Genomic DNA, 18377 nt, shown 5'->3' with positions numbered 1-18377 from the left:
GGGTTGTTCATTATGTTTAGTGACTCTAGCCATAGGCGGTGGCGAAAGTGTCGCGCGTGGTCCACTATCTCAAAGTCGCGCTTGGGGTCAAGATCGTGGTTGGTAGCCCAAAAATGTTCTGCAAGCGCGGACTGGTCAGTTTCGGCAAGCCGGATTGCTCTGTCGTGTTCCGTGAGGCGATCCTGGAGACGTCTCGATGTCTCACCCACGTAGCAACTGTTACAGGCCCTACAGGTGATACGGTACACTACATTGCTGCGTAAGACAGGTGTGACAGGGGTCTTCACACTGGAGACAAGTGAACGTAGGTTCCTACCTGGTAATTGTACACATTTTATGTTGTAACTTCTCAGGATCTTCGAGATACGTCCTGACACTCCTGGATAGTACGGAATGTAGGCGGATGATATGCCGACTTGCTTCGGAGGTCTTGGGTTGGAAGTAAGTTCTTGTGCCTGTAACAAGCATCTGTTTAGTACATGGGATGGATAACCGCATCTGGTTAAGTCCGCCTTCACACGGGAGATCTCGTTACGTCTAATTGTGTCGGTGCTGGAATGGCTCCAGGCCCTGGAGAACAGGGTGCGGGCAGTGCTATTGAGATGGCTTGGAGCGTGGCCGGACCCGTAGTTGGTGAATTGACCGCACCACATGGGTTTGCGGTATACTGAGGTCTCTAGATGTGGGCCTACGCGATGCACTAGCACGTCCAGAAACGGGAGCGAACCGTCCACCTCTGATTCTACGGTAAACTTGATGAAATTGGATAGAGAGTTGAGGTATTCTAGTAGTACCGTTTCAGAACCACGTGGTATTATGGTAAAAATATCGTCGACATATCTACACCACGTTGTAATAGGTGTAGGTGGGTTCTGGTGTATCTGTTTCTCCAGATCTTCCATGGCGATGTTAGCTACTACGGAACTGACAGGGGCACCCATAGCAGTGCCATGTACTTGTTTGTAGAGTGAGTCTTCAAAGGTGAAGATGCTGCTAGAGAGGCATAGGTTGAGGGCGGTACAGATGTCATCAGTGGATAGTGACGTCCTGGATTGGAGGCTTAAGTCGCTCTCAAGGAGCCTTCTGGCGCAGTGCACGGCCTGTTGGACGGGAATCGAGGTGAATAAAGAAACCACGTCAAATGATGCCATGACAGAGTTATCAGGGATTGAAATGTCCTTAATGGTGTTAATGAATTCACTGCTGTTTTTAACGGTGTGAGATGTATTACCTATAAGAGGCGAGAGGAGGCTCGCGATGTGTTTGGACAGTTCATACGTTGGGGCACTGCAGCAAGACACTATAGGTCTGAGAGGAATACCCGGTTTATGGATCTTTGGTAATCCGTAGAATTGTGGTAGTTGGCAGCCAGTAGCACGCAGAAGATGGTGAGTCGCGGTCGGGATCTTCTTATCTTTAAGCCATGCGTGGACAAGTTTATTAACATTTGCTTCCAGACGTTTCAAGACTTTAACGGGAGGATCAGGTAGAGGTTCATATACGTTAGGATCGAGTAATAGGGCCAAGGCTTTCTCTCGGTAGGCTGATCGGTCCAGCACAACAGTCCGGCGCCCTTTATCCGCAGGAAGTACAACGATGGAGTTGTCTTTTCTTATAGATGACAGGGCGGCACGTTGGCGGTGGTTGAGGTTTGAGCACGTTTTTCGAGTGTTGCGGAGGACTGCGGCAGTCTTGAATCGGATCTCGTTGGCAGTTTCTTCGGGAAGGTTGGTAATACTGGCTTCTATGCCCATAGCGAGCTGTGTGATGGGAGGTTTCGATGGTATAACGGCGAATTTCATACCGTTTGATAAAACACTCAGCTGCTCGTTGGACAGTTGTTTGTTACTTAGATTCAAGACGAAAGAAGTCGTGTCGTCTGAACGAGTGTTCGTCTTTAAGGAGTTAGTTTCTATGCTCAAGTTTATGAACTTGCGCTGTTGGCGTAAACGGTAGGTATCCGAGGTCTGACTAGCCCGATGGCAGATGGTATGTATAAGGTTTGTAAATACAATAGGCGAGACCTTACCTTGTATATGTTGTAACAGTCTGGACTTGTTGTAGTCAGCGTTCCTGATTTCACGGTGGAGATGGGATATCCATAAATTTAACGTGCGTAGGCTGAAGTTAAAGCAGGCACGATCCATATGAGAGTTGTGGAACGGGGCTTTGTATCGGAACCCTTTAGGTATAATTCGATTGCTTTTGCATCTGTGGGCGAAGCGTAAATGTTGCCTGTAGCGAGCTATTGAGAGGAAGCACTTTTGCAACTGTGCACAATCGTTGTAGGTATTATGGCCATAAAGTGATCGAATAGTGACAAATGGGCCTGGAGTACTGGGGTCCATAGTTTAACAGATATTTATTTAAAGTATACCCAGTATAAAATAAAATAAAATAAAATAAAAAGATTAGTGAATGGAACTATAAGTTGCTCTTATGAAGAAAGGCTTAAGTTTTGCAAATTACAGTGTCTGGAGACTAGGCAACTGCGAGGTGATCTGATTGAAGTGTACAAGGCCTTGAATGGTCTGAACATGCTCAATGCTGATGGGATTCTTCCTCTTGCCCAGATTAATTGCCTGAGGGGACATAAATTCAAATTAAGGAAAGACAGTTGTAGAATAGATGTGCAGAAATTTGCCTTTAGCCAGCAGGTGGTTGATTGCTGGAACGAACTTCCATCTGTTGTTGTAGAAGTTGACGGCTTAAATAAATTCAAGGCAAAACTAGACAAACATGTGGAGCGAATGGATGGGTGAAATGGGAAGGGTTTTTTTTTTTTTTTGGCTGATGCTGTATAAGCTTGCTTTCTTGCATCATATGCCTCTACTAAATGCTAATGCTAGATGTGACCAGAAAGTCTAAGCAGTGTGTGAGGGAGGGGATGTTTGTTTGTTTGTTATTTGTTTTTTAGGAGCATTAGCAACTAAGGCCATATTGCTCCGGGGATATGCAGTGGTCATTCCCTGACCTTTCCGCATCTTCCGTATTTGGTGGGCGCGGGCTTGAACCCCGGTCTAATCAAGAAGTGTGTGCTACACACTGCTGCTCCTGCCCACCTGGCTATGGAGGAGCAAGAGGGAGGGGAGGGGCAAACACTGTTAAGGCCATGTTAAGGAGCTGCTGGGTACCTTGTTGTGTGTACAGGATATCTTAACACTTCACTTCATATAATATGATCATGCTCAACTTTTACCTCATCTACATCAATGCATAATGAAATGAAAAACCACTGGAACAAATGTATCAACTGAAAGAATTTATTCTCCCAAAAAAAACCCCCCTAAATTCATTTCGAAAAGATATTAGCATTAGAAAAGGCACATGATGCAAGAAAGCAAGCTTATATAGCATCAGCCAAAAAAAAAAAAAAAAAAAAAAAGCCCTTATTTCACCCATCCCCTTGTTCCAAATGTTTGTCAAGTTCTGCCTTGAATCTATTTAAGCTATCAACTTCTACAACAGATGGAAGTTTGTTCTAGCAATCAACCACACGCTGGCTAAAGGCAAACTTCCACACATCTATCTGACAACCGTCTTTCCTCAATTTGAATTTATGCCCTCTCAGGCGATTATTCTGAGCAAGAGGAAGAATCCCATCAGTATTGAGCATGCTCAAACCATTCAAGGCCTTATACACCTCAATCAGATCACCTCACAGGTGCCTAACTCTCCAGGTGCTGCAATTTGCAGAAATTAAGCCTTTCTTGGTAAGAGCACCCATTTGTTCCCCTCACCAATCTTGTTGCCCTTCTTTGTACTCGTTCCAACAGCTCTACATCCTTCTTAAAATGAGGCCTCCAGACCTGTATACAGTACTCAAGGTGTGGCCTGACCGCCTTATACAAGGGGATAACCCTGCTAGAAAAATTCTTGTATATAAATATGTGAAATCACATATATAAATATGTGATTTCAGTTCAAATATCATTGATATCCATTTAAAGATGGCACATATGTAAGCTCCAATATCCCTTGTCAGACGATTCTGATCTGGATCCTTTTGATTTCTGTTGGCTCAAAATCTCTTTACCTCATTCTGTCAAATTGATTGTCTATATTACTCTCTGAATTCAACAAAGCACTTGAAATCTCTCTTTCCTCAAAGCAAAGTAACTGTTCATGGTCATTTTAAATGTCTGGAATTCCAGTTGGTGCCAATTTATTCATGCCTTGGAATTTGGAACAAATTAAGATGCACTGCCACAGATAAAGGTCCTTGAGTGACCATTTGCTTTTAAAAACTAAGTAATAGATATATTGCTGAATCAATCTTGATAAACGTCTGAGAAGCAAAAGCCATTATGTGCACATGTTTTAGTAATTTTTTGGCTTCCTTTTTGTTGAGAGTTTGAAACCTTTGAAACTTTTCTTTTCTTTTAGAAATTCTACAAAAAATTTCACCCAATTTTATTGATAAACTTGTTGCTGCCTTTTGTGCAGCTAAATGAATTAATTGATAAAGCCTATAACAATGAGCCTCTTTTGCTTTTCTTTTAATACTACAGCAATGCCATTCTTGTAGCCTACCATAACAGTAGCACTATTCACACAGAATACTATACAAGTATTCCAATTCTGAATGTGTGAAATCTCCTATATTCCATCCAGTAGGTCATCTTTTGAGGCAGTAGAAAGTAGTAATGACAATTTTCTATAATTTGTCATCACAAACTTTTGTAACTATGGAACAAACTTTTACAACTGTATGATTGATGTCATCTGTTGAAACAGGTAATGGTCCATTCTGAAAACACTGCATAACTCCAGCTATTAGATATCATTTCATTCAAAACAGCTGTTTCTTTTTTCCTACTACAACCATACTTTTTTTGAGACTTCTGGCACAATAAAGTACAGGCACAATTATGTGTCTTTACTAATTTTTCTAGAATAAGGGATCAGCACTATCTGCTAAAAGTGAAGTAAAAAGACACCCTGCTTGTAATAATATCCGAATTAGCATTTCTTCTTATTCCAAAGATCTACTTTTTTGTTTTTTCTTGACACTTAAGTTTAAAATGTTTTCTGCATTCTTCATATGGTCAATAATATAGCCGACTCTCCCAGATCTAGCATTCCATTTCCTGCCACCACCCATTTTCAGGCTCTTTTTATGGAAAAAGGTGAATCTGGGAAACCACTGAAGAATTAACAAATTTAGTTCTTGGGTTGGACTTCCCTCAAATTAGTACTTCCAGTTGGCTAGTAACGTTCTTATTTTTTTTACCACATGCCTTAATAATCTATTATGGAAAAGCACTGGTAAAGAACTTGTGTGAAATTTCTTCAAGTGACTATGTCAGAATTTTGACATTAGTTTATCATGATGTGAAGAACAATGTGATGGTTTGCAGTCAGTAATGAAAAGGTAGGAATGATAAACACATATACAATAAACTGAAGTACAGAAATGCAGCCTTTTAATTTATTATTATTATTGCATTTTTCTTTTAGACATGACTGTAACATGACCATCCAAATGGAATATTTCAAGATATGGCAGGGCTCAGATGATGCAATTCCTGAACTTATGATGTTCAACTCTATCAATTCTGATATTAACATGCCATATGACATGTTAATATCAGATCAGCACAAACTACAAAATGTGAAACAACCTCCTTTTTGAAACAGTTTGGAAATACAGAATATACCAATATACACTGCCCTACCATTAATATCCGGACACCCCTCCATGGATGGTGAAACAGGTCCTATGCATGCAACATGTCACAGAACCTGCTCTAAATATGCACACTGGGCTTTGAACAAGCAATTGCAAAAGTGGGCATGCAAGGCAACACGTTTAACAGAATTAACAGACTTCCAACATGGAATGATAGTAGGATGCCACATGCCACATAAGCAAGCGTTCTGTACGAGGCATCACAGTCACTCTGGGGATCCCTAGGTCAAGGGTTAATGATGTCACATGCAAATAACAGAGGAATGGAACTGAATCTGCCAAAAAATGGCCTGGTGAACCCCGAAAACTAACAGAATGGTACAAGAGAATTCTGCGTAGGACTGTGCCCCAAATCATAATCTGCCATTGTCTCAAGTCACACAAACCCCCCTCTGTGAGAGTATTGGGACTAATGTCAGCACCAGTACAATACGAAGGACACTTCATGATATGGGTTACAATGGTCGTGCAGCTGTTCACAAGCCATTGATCACCTCAACAAATGCTAGACTCCGATTAACATGGTGTAAGGAGTGTGAATCCTGGACTGCAGAGCAGTGAAAAACAAGTCCTATGGACAGACGAGTTGAGGTTCACACTCTACCAGTCTGATGGCCATTCCTGGGTGTGGCAAATGTCGGGGGGAACAGTTCCTTCCTGATTGTATTGTCCCAACAATGAAGTTTGGTGGAGGCAGTGTCATGGTATGGAGCTGCTTTTCATTGTTTGGCTTGGGCCCATTAGTTGTTATCAATAAAACCACAAATGCTGTGCAATACTAGGACATCATGGACAATTATGCACTTCCAACATTATGGAAATACTTTGGGGAAGGCCCATACCTGTATCAGCAAGACAACGCACCATGCCATAGTGCTCAGGTCGTAACAGAGTGGTTTGAGGATATGGGTGTGGAAAAGTTGGATTGGCCAGCCCAGAGTCCTGATCTGAACCCTATCAAGCATCTTTGGGATGTATTGGATCGTCGGATACATGCCTGTTGAGATCACCCAAAGAACAAGGCCGAACTGGTGGCTGTGTTAAAGGCTGAGTGGAGGAACATATCATCTGACATATATAAAAAGCTGGTTGAGAGTATGCGCGAAGATTGAAGGCCATCATAAAAGCAAAAGGTTTCAGCACAAAATATTAAATGACACAATAAAAGCTCTTTTCTTTTTTTGTTTAAAGGCAGGTGTCTGGATATTAATGGTAGGCAGTGTATATGCTCCTAAACTGTTGGAAATAATGCCTCTTTCTTCTTTCACTGCTATTTATATTTTTGAAGTAATGCAATTGTTTCCATGCACAAAAATAAAGTATCATTCAATAATGTTTGATTTAATGAGCAATTTTCACCACTTATAAAATTTTTTTTTTTTTTTTCCCTAGCAGTAGTGTCTGACACTTGATACATTTGGAAGAACCAATACTCATGGAAAAAAAATTGATTTGCAGGCAAGTTTCACATTTCCAATAATATTTATTTAAGCAGATAATTAGGAGAATTACTAATTTTCAAGTGGACAAATCACACAGATGTTGTAAGCACTGTTACAGTTCATGAGCCAGAAACTTGAAAGTATGCCATATTATATGACTGCCATTTTCCTCCCAAATCAGCATATTTCGCATTCAAAAAAAAATACTGGAGTAGAGAAAAATTGTTATGAAAATCATTAGACACACAAATATTAGAAATCTGCAAGAAAAACAGAAAAGTGACAGGTATATAAATCTGACTAACAATTTCAGTGTTGCAAAACTTCCCATATCACCTATCCATTCCCTCTAATATTATGTCTAGTTCTTCCTTGAAATTATACATACTAACTACTTTCAAAACACCAGATGGAAGTTTGTTCCAATAATCAACTACCTGCTGGCTGAAGGAAAATTTCAGTACATCTACAACTATCCTTAATCAATTTTAATTTATGTCTCCTCATGTGTGTAACTTCAGGAAGAGTAAGGATACCATCAGCATGAGATTACTCAATCAGATCTTCCCACAAGTCGCCACCACTGCACGAAATGTGAAGCGTGCGTGATTACAGATAATCCTTCAATGTAATGAACCTAGAGAGCATTACAGATTGGAGGGAAGTGCATGTCAACAAAGCCAGTTCACTGTCAATAACTGTACTTAACATGTGCATATAATTAGTTTTAATTTAATTCTTGAATTTTTCCTAACTGAGCAATAATTAGTAGATATATAAGGCTGCCGTAGCCTAGTGGTCAGGCGCGCGGGTGCATAAGTACACATGCCTTGAGTGACCGGGGTTCAAGCCCATGACTGCTGAATATGGTGCTGTTTCTTGTATTCTGTCTATCTTGTGAACTCCTCTGACCATTTGGTCGTCCCAGAGTATAAACAGAAAATTTATTTTTATATTTCTAGAATTTTCAGAGCAAAAATCAAAGAAATCAAAAACAGTTATTTGGAGTTTCAGCTGTGTGGATGGAGAAATGAAGAACACAAATCTACCAAAATATTGTCTGTAGTCACCTCAATTCCATGACAGGCTCAGGGTTAAGTTCAGCAAAGATGGATGTAGAATAGATGTGTGAAAATTTGCTTTCAGTAAGAGAGTGGCTGAGTGGTGGAACAAACATCCGTCTGGAGATATGAAAGTGGGTGGCTTTAATAGGTTTAAAGAAGAATTAGATAAGTTATTACAGGAGATAGAGTGCAATATGGCCACAGAAGCCGATGCGCCAACAACTACCAAATCAAAAAAAAAAAAAAAAAAAAAACAGGAGATAGGAAGATATGGGCCAGTCTTTTTGCTTTTTTTAGTCGATCTGGAAAATTAGAATTAGCATCAGTTGAGACATATGATGCAAGAAAGCATGCTTATATAGCATCAGCCAAAAAAAAAAAAAAAAGACCCCTTCCCATTTCACCCATCACTTCAAATGTTTGTCTAGTTCAGTCTTAAATTTATTTGAGCTATCAACTTCCACAACAGCAGATGGAAGTCTGTTCCAGCAATCAACTACCCGCTAGCTAAAGGCAAACTTCCGCACATCTATTCTACAACTGTTTTTCCTCAATTTGAATTGATGCCCCCTCGGTTTTTAATCTGAGGAAGCAGAAGTATCCCATCATCATTGAGCCTGCTCAAACCATTCAACCTCTTATACACCTCAATCATATCACCTTGAAGGTGCCTAGTCTCCAGATGCTGCAACTTGAACTTAAGCATCTCTTGGTAAGAACACCCCTTTGTTCCTCTCACCAATCTTGTTGCCCTTCTCTGTACTTGTTCTAGAAAATCTACATCCTTCCTAAAATGGGGCTTCCGGACCTGTATGCAGTACTCAAGGTGTGGTCTTACCATTGCCTTATACAAGGAGATAATCACCGCCTTGTCTCTGCTAGCAAAATTCCTATACATCACTGACAAAACTCCATGACCTGCTCTAGCAGCCCGTCTGCACTGCTCAGAGAACTTCATATCTGACTGCACAATTCCCAGGTCTTTTTTGTTTTTTCATTTGGCACATTTCTCTTGGGTTACTGCTACCCATAGGCAGTACTCTGCATTTGTTCAATGTTAAACTTTAGTTGCCACTTCTCAGCCCATCTGCCTAATTTTTCTAGCTCTTGTTGCAGTAGCATACTGTCTTTACTGTCATTAACAACCCTGCCAACGTTTGTATCATCTGCAAACTTGTTCATTAAGCCTGATATACCGTCATCGATATCACTGATAAATACACAAAACAACAATGCACCCAGCACTGAACCCTGGGGGACTCCACTAATAACATTAGTCCACATAGAGCAGTGTCCATTTATTACCACTCTTTGCCATCTCCCACTCAACCATCCCTTTATCCATTGCAGCAACTTGCCCTTAATACCATACCGCTCCAATTTTTAAAGCAGTCTTTCATTTGCAACATTATCAAAGGCTTTATTTAAATCCAAGTATATGATATCAAAATTATTTTTTGCATCCAGTTCCTTTGTGACCACATCACAGTATTCAATCAAATTGGTCAGACAAGATTTTTGCTTAACAAACCCATGCAGTATTTGAACTATTACTACAGTCTTCTAGGTTATCCTGCATCACTTATTTAACCAGTGACTCCATTATTTTCCCGGCAACAGAAGTTAAACTAACAGGTCTATAATTATTTGTGTCACCCTTTTGAATCCCCTTTGTGAATTGGGGATACATTTGCACATCTCCAGTCTGTGGGGACCTCCCCTGAATCTAAGGATGCTCATAATTATGGCTAAGGGTTTTGCTAACTTACTTCCCCTGCTGCCTCCTTCAATATAACTGGATATATTCCATCTGCCCCAGGTGCCTTTTTGATGTTTAACTTCAATAATTTCTATTCCCCTTTGCTCTCTGTTATTACAAAATCATTTAGCTCCCTGTTAGAGTTTAGTAAACTTCTGTCCTTCCCTTCCTTGCAGAATTCCTCATGTATGAATGTAGATGCAAAATATTCATTCAGTTTGTCAGCTATCTGAGCAGGATCATCGACAGTGGAACCATCAACAACAAGTGGACCAATCTGATTCATCCCCTTTCTTCTAGAGTTTACATAAGTAAAGAAGTCTTTGTTGTTTTTTCTTTGCATCCTTTGCCAATGATTTCTCGTAATCAGCCTTCGCTTGTCTAACCTTCTTTGTGACTTGATTACAGACTAGCTTATATCTGCCATTGGCTTCTGTGTCAACCGATAATTAATATGCATCCCACACATTTTTTTTCTCGGCCACAAGCCTCATTAGTTCATCTGATATCCATTAGGTCTAAATCTTTGTGAACAGTATTTCTTAGATTAGGTCTAAATCTTGAACAGTATTTCTTAGATGGTATGAAAAGCCTAGTAGCTTCCAAGATTAATTCCTTGAAGGCTTCCCATTTAGAATTTGTTGTTTTAAACATCATCAGTTGATCCCACTGTATGGAATTTAATAACTGTCTTAGACCACCGTAGTCACCTTTACGAAAACAAAAACCCTTCCCTTTACCCTTGCTGGTAGTTAGATCTTTAAGTAAATTTTACATCAGTACACTGATCACTGTCACCAAGTGGTTCCTTTACCTGCAAATTTTTAATGCATGAATAATCACTCTTGATAATCAGATCAAGAGTATTATTCCCTCTGGTTGCCCATGGAACATGTTACCACAGAAAACAATCCTCCGATAAATCCACAAGTCTTGTTGGCGTGTGAGTGACCAACCCACAAGTTCCAGTCAATATCTGGAAAGTTAAATTTCCTCATTAGAAGCCATTCTGATTTAATGGCCCACTATTTCTCTGCAGAATTGTTTGTTGTACTCATCAGAGTCATTAGACCTATAACACACTCCTATTCTCATTTTCTCTTTCCCAGTGCTTATGTCGCACCAAACTGAATCAACATTGCACTCTCCACCCATGTCAACTGGATGCACTTCCTTAGATTTTTATCTGTTTCTGAAATAATAGCATAACCTCTCCTCTCTTCCTACCCTATCTAACATTTCTGTACACGTTGTACTCCTCAAATTCCAATTCTGCACTGCTTATATCTGTGTGACACCATTTCTCTGATATCCCAACAATATCTGCCTTTAATGTCTTGATCAGCACTTCAAATTCATAAAATTTATTTACTATACTTCTAGCATTAGTGTGCATGCACCTGTTCTTACTCTTAGTTACTCTAACACAGCCCATGTATTTACTTGTTCCATGATGACTCCCAGCAGCTCTTGAAATGCCCAGCAACCTGCTCTCTAGGCTGGTGCTCATTACAATAGAAGCAGTGCAAGGATCACTTTTGCCTCTGCCTGAGGCTACTGTTAATCATTTAGTCTGTGAATACCTCCAAGCTAGCAGTTTTCCGACCCACTTAACAGCCTCGATAGCATCAGCAAATATTCTTGCACCCTTTCTATTTAAGTCTATCCCATCCCTATGCAAGGAAGCAAGCTGATACTGGAAAATTAATACTAAATAAATGGGGAAATTTAACATTAAACTTATAATTATTCAACATGGTGTGACACATATACTGCTGATATGTCTTTTGAGTATATAGTATGCAAAGCTAATTTGTCTTTTTTAACAAAATTAAACAAGAATAATTAATAATTAGGAAAACCTGTTCTAGCTTTATAAAGTAATAAAATAAACCAAAAGATTAATTACTTTATTTAAAGCAGCAAAGTTTAAAGAGATATAAATAAATAATAAATGAACTAGTATTCAGTATTTCATATAATTTTAAGATGGCAAATTTTGAAAATAGCTGTTTCATAAGTTACATTAATGCTTACATATAATGATGGGTGCAAATAGCCAGAAAGATCCAGGTTTAATGGAGCATCATTCCTTTGAACCTTGAAGTTACGTATCATTTTTTTGATGGCATACATAGGATTTAAGAGGGAATTTCTCATTTTTCTAGCAAATGTTAAAAGAATAACACATATTTACTAAAAACACACACACACACACACACACACACACACACACACACACACACACACACACACACACACACACACACACACACACACACAAGAAAAAATATCTATCTAATTGCATTTATTACCATATATGTTTATAAAGTTTAAATTATTAAAAACTATAAGAGGAAACAATATATCTATTATTAAACAACATATTCTGATTAAACAACATATCCAAATTCTTTAAACTGAATATTAGTGTTGAGTGTAAAGGCTTGATAATCCCATATGTCGCGAGTGGTGAAAGAGCTAAATTTCTATAAGAGACAATGGGTCTAATAGGATGTCCCATTTTGTGCAACTTCACCTGTCCAAAAAGAGTGGGTTCATTATTAGTTCTAGCCTTTAGATTTTTTAACAGTGCCATATGTTGTAAAACTGATTAAAAATAATGCTCCATTTATATGTGTGAATTGATGATAGCTAGAACAGTGTAAGAATTTGCTAGTATTTGTCGGTTTCTTATAAATTTTATAATGTATATTTTAAATGTATCCACTTATCCTATTAGACCCATTGTCTTTTATAGAAATTCAGCTGTTTGCTTTTTCATCACTTGCGACTTAATATTTATATGGGATTATGAAACCTTTACGTTCGACACTAATATTCAGTTTAAAGAATTTGAATATGTTGTTTAATCGGTTAAAAGAGAAAAAGTTAAATAAAGATGATAAATTATTTTCTCTATATGTAGTTTCTTTGTACACGAATGTACATGTCGAGTATGCATTAGACACAATGTGGGATCTAATTAACGATGATTCAAGAATAATCGTTAATTAGATCCCACAAGAAACAAGATGATTCAGTAATTTTAAATAAGTCTAATTTAACAAAAAAAAAAAAAAAAAAAAGAAATATTTTACCTAATTAAATTTCTTGTTCAAGCCATTTTCATTTTCAATATTTATTCATTTTCAATCTAAAATTTATAAACAAATATTTGGATTACCGATGGGTCTTAGCCTGAGCAGTTACCGAATTTACCTTAATAAAATCAAACAGTTACATTTAACACCGTTTCTCCCAAATATAACATTTTATGGTAGATACTTGGATGATATCTTAATAATTACAAAGGATGATATAGTAAATAATGTTTTGAATTTATTAAATAAGATACATACCAGACTTAATTTTATTTTAGAAACAGAAAATCCACAGAAAAAAGATATAAATTTCCTAAATTTTACTTTAACTAGAGTTGATGAAAATATACATTTTAAAATTTATAGGAAACCAACAAATACAGGCAAATTCTTACACTGTTCTAGCTATCATTCATTCACATATAAACGGAGCATTATTTTTAATCAGTTTTACAATGCATACAAATATAGCTCTACTCAGGAGTTATTACTAGATGAACTTATGAAACTTGCGAAAAGATTTCTAACAGGGGATACACATTTGGTACTATTATGAAGATAAGCTGACAAGCAAAACAAACTTGAGACTGGTATAACGAATAACAGGTATGAGCAGAAACGTTTTATTAAAGTTCCATATATAGAGTACTGGTACAAACAATTCATTAATATTTTTAAGAACACCGAATTTAAGATTATTGCCCAACCAACTAGTAAACTCCATGATTTTTTGAAGCATAGAGCAGTCAGCTCCGTTTCAACCACGGATGCATACAATGTTGTGTATAATATTACTTGCGGTGAATGCAATTCCTCATATATTGGTTCAACCCAAAATTATCTTTCGATGAGGATACAACAACATGCAGCATCGGTTAGGGCTAGAAGGACATGTGCCTCAGAATTTGCTTTCCATGCTATCAACGATAGCTATATGTTCCTTTTTAATGAAGTGAAAGTTTTAAATACACAACAAGAATATATTAAGTTATTAATTGCTGAAACGCTGGAAATGAGGTTAAATTCAAATTCCATTAATGTTTGTAGGCCTTACCATATTTCGGACTCGTGGACTTTTATGTTTTGATTTGGATTTTATTGGCGCATTAGCATCTAAGGCTATAATGCGCCAAGACCAGGTAATATATAAAAATTTATTCTCTCAGTGACCTAAGTAGTTAGGCCACCATGTCCAGATATATAATAAAAAGTATATCAATAAAAGAAATAACAATAATGTATAAATTTTAAATACGAGTAAAAACCTTTATTGATTTAAAAAAGCTAAAAACAGCTGACACATTGTCATTGTCGCATAAAATCTGACTGAGTGTATACGGCTCAGCCAGATGATTAAAAGCGGTAAAACGGATATTGTTAAAATCTGGACAGGACTTTTACGTGCATGTGTGAATGGTAATTCACACATTAGTTGGTATAAATAATCTTGTATCAGGGATTTGATAGGTTTATGTATACAAAAAGGGTAGACATCATTCGCAAAAAACACTACTTCTTGTGAGCACGGAATCTAATTGAATAAGTTTGGTCCCTTATAAGAAGTTTAGACAATTTTATGTTTTTAGATATTTTAATTCGATGTACATTTATTTTATGTTTCTTAAGGATTTATTCGACAACTGTTTTCAGTTCTCATGTTAGCATGCGGCATTGGTTGGGTTTTTGGGGGTGTTGATGGCTGTTGGCTTCCCCTGGCTTTTCTTGATGCATCATGTTGGGGATGAGTTTTGAATACATGACAATCTTTTAATATGCATCTGTTTATATAATTTTAATGTAGTATTAAATTAAACATGGGACATTTATTTGTATAATCACATAATCCTTTGATTGTGAGGGTTGAGAGAATTCCAGTCCTACATAAAGGTATGAGGTTTCCTATAGTTTTTAATAATAACTTTAGTAGGACATATTGAGCTTTATCGCTCTTACAATCATATTTAATAACTTTAAAGTAAAGTTATTAAACTGTATATGTTTATAGAGTTTAATAACTTTACTAAAATTGTGACATAACATGACCTCATAGTAAATGGAAAAAGTCAATATAACGGTAATCATAACGTCATATTACAGATGCAGAAAACTTTTTTTTTTTAACTGTGAGGAGGTATAAAAACTTAAAATGTAGAGAATGTTGGAGATAAAATTCCGCAACTCCTGTATATTGAAACTAAGCAGTTGAAAGAACAAATGATTCTGGCCAGTTTCAAAAAGATGCTTCAGTGAATATTAATATTAACATACCTGTGCCAAGTTTTAGAAATTGGGAATTGTAAAATTTTTTAATACAGGTCTACCTTTCAGCTGAAACAGCATTACAGAATGTTTCCCAATTGATAACACAAATCAACAAATATTTTTTTTGGGGAGGGGAAAAGTGTTCATTAGATAGATCTTTGGATACTGATTCCAAATCTGTTTTCAGTTTTATAGCACTTCTAGTTTTTGTAATGAAACTGATTACATCAATATGACGAGATTGATCACACCACTCACATACCTATTCAGTCAACCTAATCAAATATACATATTTATTTATTTATTATTAGTGTATACAATCACATTTATGTCATTCATCAAATATATCTAAATCCTTTTTATTTTGCAGTTTAATTATTTCATTATAAATTGTTTCGGGTACGATCTACTGAATTATTGCAATGCATTCATCATCATGCCTCAAAAGTGTAAAAATCACTCCAATAAATTCTGCTATATGTGCAGCTCTTTCCTAAAAAAATCAATCACAACAGCTCACAGTCATGATGGATATTTGTAAAATTTACTAGTTTCACTTTGGCTGTCCTCTAGGTAACCAGAGGCATGGGCACCAACATTATTTACAGCTTCTTTGAATGGATTATGTTAGTGGCGTAGCTAGCATGTAGGCAGGCAAGGCAATTGCCTCCGGGGCCCGATGTTGTTGGCTGTCTCCTGTTTTTGCAATTTTCATTAATTAAGTAGGGGGCCCCAAACATGTTCTTTGCCTCCGGGCCCGAAAAAGGATAGCTACGCTAGTGGATTATGTGATTAGTTGGAAAAGGAAAAAGTCGATACCACCTGTCACACTATGATATGGCGAGAGCCAACAGACCACAATGGTGATTATTAGCTTTGAAATGTGAATGTAACTGGATTCTCAGTAAAGAATTAGCACAGGATTGTTTATCTGAACTTGGATTCAGCAATGGAACATATCCCTGATGATGACAGTATGCCAATTCTGGTACCTCAGCAGGGAATAGAAACTTTAGAAGACAAAAAGGGAATGTGATGAAAGTGCAATTTGAGGACACCTGAGACCTTCAGCTAATGCTAAGTATGCATACAATGAAGAGACATTGGAGCTGGAGTTATTTACCCAAGATGGATTGAATGCCCTCATTAGAGATATAGCCTCTCCACGGAGATAAAGCAGAAATTCTTGCCTCAAGACTAAAGCAGAAACTCTTGGTTCAGAAGAATGTCAGTGTCTCTCAATATTGAAAAAGAAACCAAGTTTTGGCAACATTCTTTATAGTAAACAGTCTGCTGCTCTGCTACTGCCATAATATCAATGGAGTTTTTAGGGAATTGTCACAAGTGTGCATTACATCTGAATGTATATCTACATTGATTCCACATGGCAAATTTTAAAAGCTGTTCTCTTCCATAATGGGAATTTTAAGCCATCCATCACCATTGCACAATCTGTTCATCTAAATTTGACATACTATAATGTGAAGACACTACTCAAAGCAATTCAATACATCACCCATCAATGGAACATCTGTGGTTACCTAAAAGTCATTGCTATGTTAATGGGTATGCATGGAAGGCTCAAACTATTTTTCTTTCTATATCTATGGAATAGCCATTCTACTGCAGACCACTGTGTCAGATGTATCTGGCTTCAAAGCAGCACATATCATCCAGGAATGAGTAGTGTGCAATATGTTTCATTAGTGGACCCAACAAAGAATTCCTTTCACCTCTCTACATTACACTTGGTCTAATGAAGAGTTTTGTGAAAGTTGTGAGAAATTACTTAGTGAGAAATTTCCAAAGATCAGTGCCATGAAAGTGAAAGAGGGAATCATGTGGGGGCCTCAAATCATAGGGCTTTTGCTTGAAAAATGTCCTGATGTATTAGAAATAAAAGAATGGAAGGCTTTCAGATGGCTTTGTGGAAACTTTTTGGGTAATTATAAATCTCCCAGTCTCCACGTGGCCCTTGAGGTTGTTGCAGACATTCTCTCAGATATGCCTGTACTTGCTACCTGGGAGTCTAAAATGCTGATGGAACTGATATTCGGGTGACACTCAAATCAAGTGGACCCAATTTCAGCGAAATCTGGATGGTCTGTAACAGCGAAATCCTCTGCTTCCACCTTCACGATGGTGGAACTGTTGGTGTGAACCAACATAAGCAGGGTTCAAGGTGTGGTGCCCACACCACATGGAGGAATGCCGCCCCTCTGTGTTACTAGGCAATACTAGGTGGTAGATGACTCTCATCAACCGGTGTAATACCACCACTTTGCTTATTGGAGGCTTGAAGTGGTGGAACCCATGTTTAGTCTCCAGAGCCAAGTTCCGATCAACCCTTCCCCATTTCTTCCATCATGCAGTATAACCGATGATTTTTGAGTTAAGGTTGAAAGACATCACGGCGAGGTCCGATCTTCCTTACATTTTGAGGGTACAGCTCTAAAACGGTGTTCGCAGGCCGGCTGCTAGTTAGTATACTGAACTTAACCTATTGGTAACTCTCTAGGAGGCTTCCGGATCAGTTAGTGTATAATATTGCTACCTCTACTCTGCCAGATGGTGACTGGAGGGAGTCCGAGTAGTGTGTATGAGGGAGGCATTGTCGAGGTCACGTTATGTCAGGGATCTGGATATATCCTTACCATGTGTATGGCATATCCAAAAATTTCATTACTTCATACAGCATGCCCCCACCCCACTTTTCTTTCTATTGAATACACCATGAATTGTTGTCAAACTAATAGAGTAAGCTTATCTGCGAAAAGATCTAAACCTCCCAAACACTTAGCATTAGCATTAGTAGAAGCATTTGATGCAAGAAAGCAAGCTTATGCAGCATCAGCCAAAAAAAAAAATAAAATAAATAAAATAAAATAAATAAATAAAAAATAACCACTTCTACTTCACCCCTCTGTTCGTTCGAAATACCTATCCAGCTGAGCCTTAAACTTATTTAGGCTATCAACTTCCACGACAAGGGATGGAAGTCTATTCCACCAACCAACCACCCGCTGGCTAAAGGCAAATTTTCTCATGTCTATC

The 18377-nt window shown here is 37.9% G+C and overlaps 1 protein-coding gene across 1 annotated transcript in view; it reads right to left on the bottom strand.

Annotated features, from left to right (window-relative positions):
- The window catches only part of LOC150086747 (complex I assembly factor ACAD9, mitochondrial-like), a 216665-nt gene that overhangs the window by 72437 nt on the left and 125851 nt on the right, over positions 1-18377 (bottom strand). Inside the window, exon 14 of the mRNA XM_090371556.1 lies at positions 11995-12121. Coding sequence (XP_090227682.1) covers positions 11995-12121 — 127 coding nt within the window. The remainder of the gene's footprint in view (positions 1-11994; positions 12122-18377) is intronic.

The sequence above is a fragment of the Mastigoproctus giganteus genome, chromosome 4 (genome assembly GCF_048544385.1).
Source record: "Mastigoproctus giganteus isolate SK-2022 chromosome 4, ASM4854438v1, whole genome shotgun sequence".
Classification (NCBI taxonomy): domain Eukaryota; kingdom Metazoa; phylum Arthropoda; class Arachnida; order Uropygi; family Thelyphonidae; genus Mastigoproctus; species Mastigoproctus giganteus.
The sequence above is the reverse complement of the archived record's forward strand: the minus strand, read 5'-3'. Positions and strand labels throughout refer to the sequence as shown.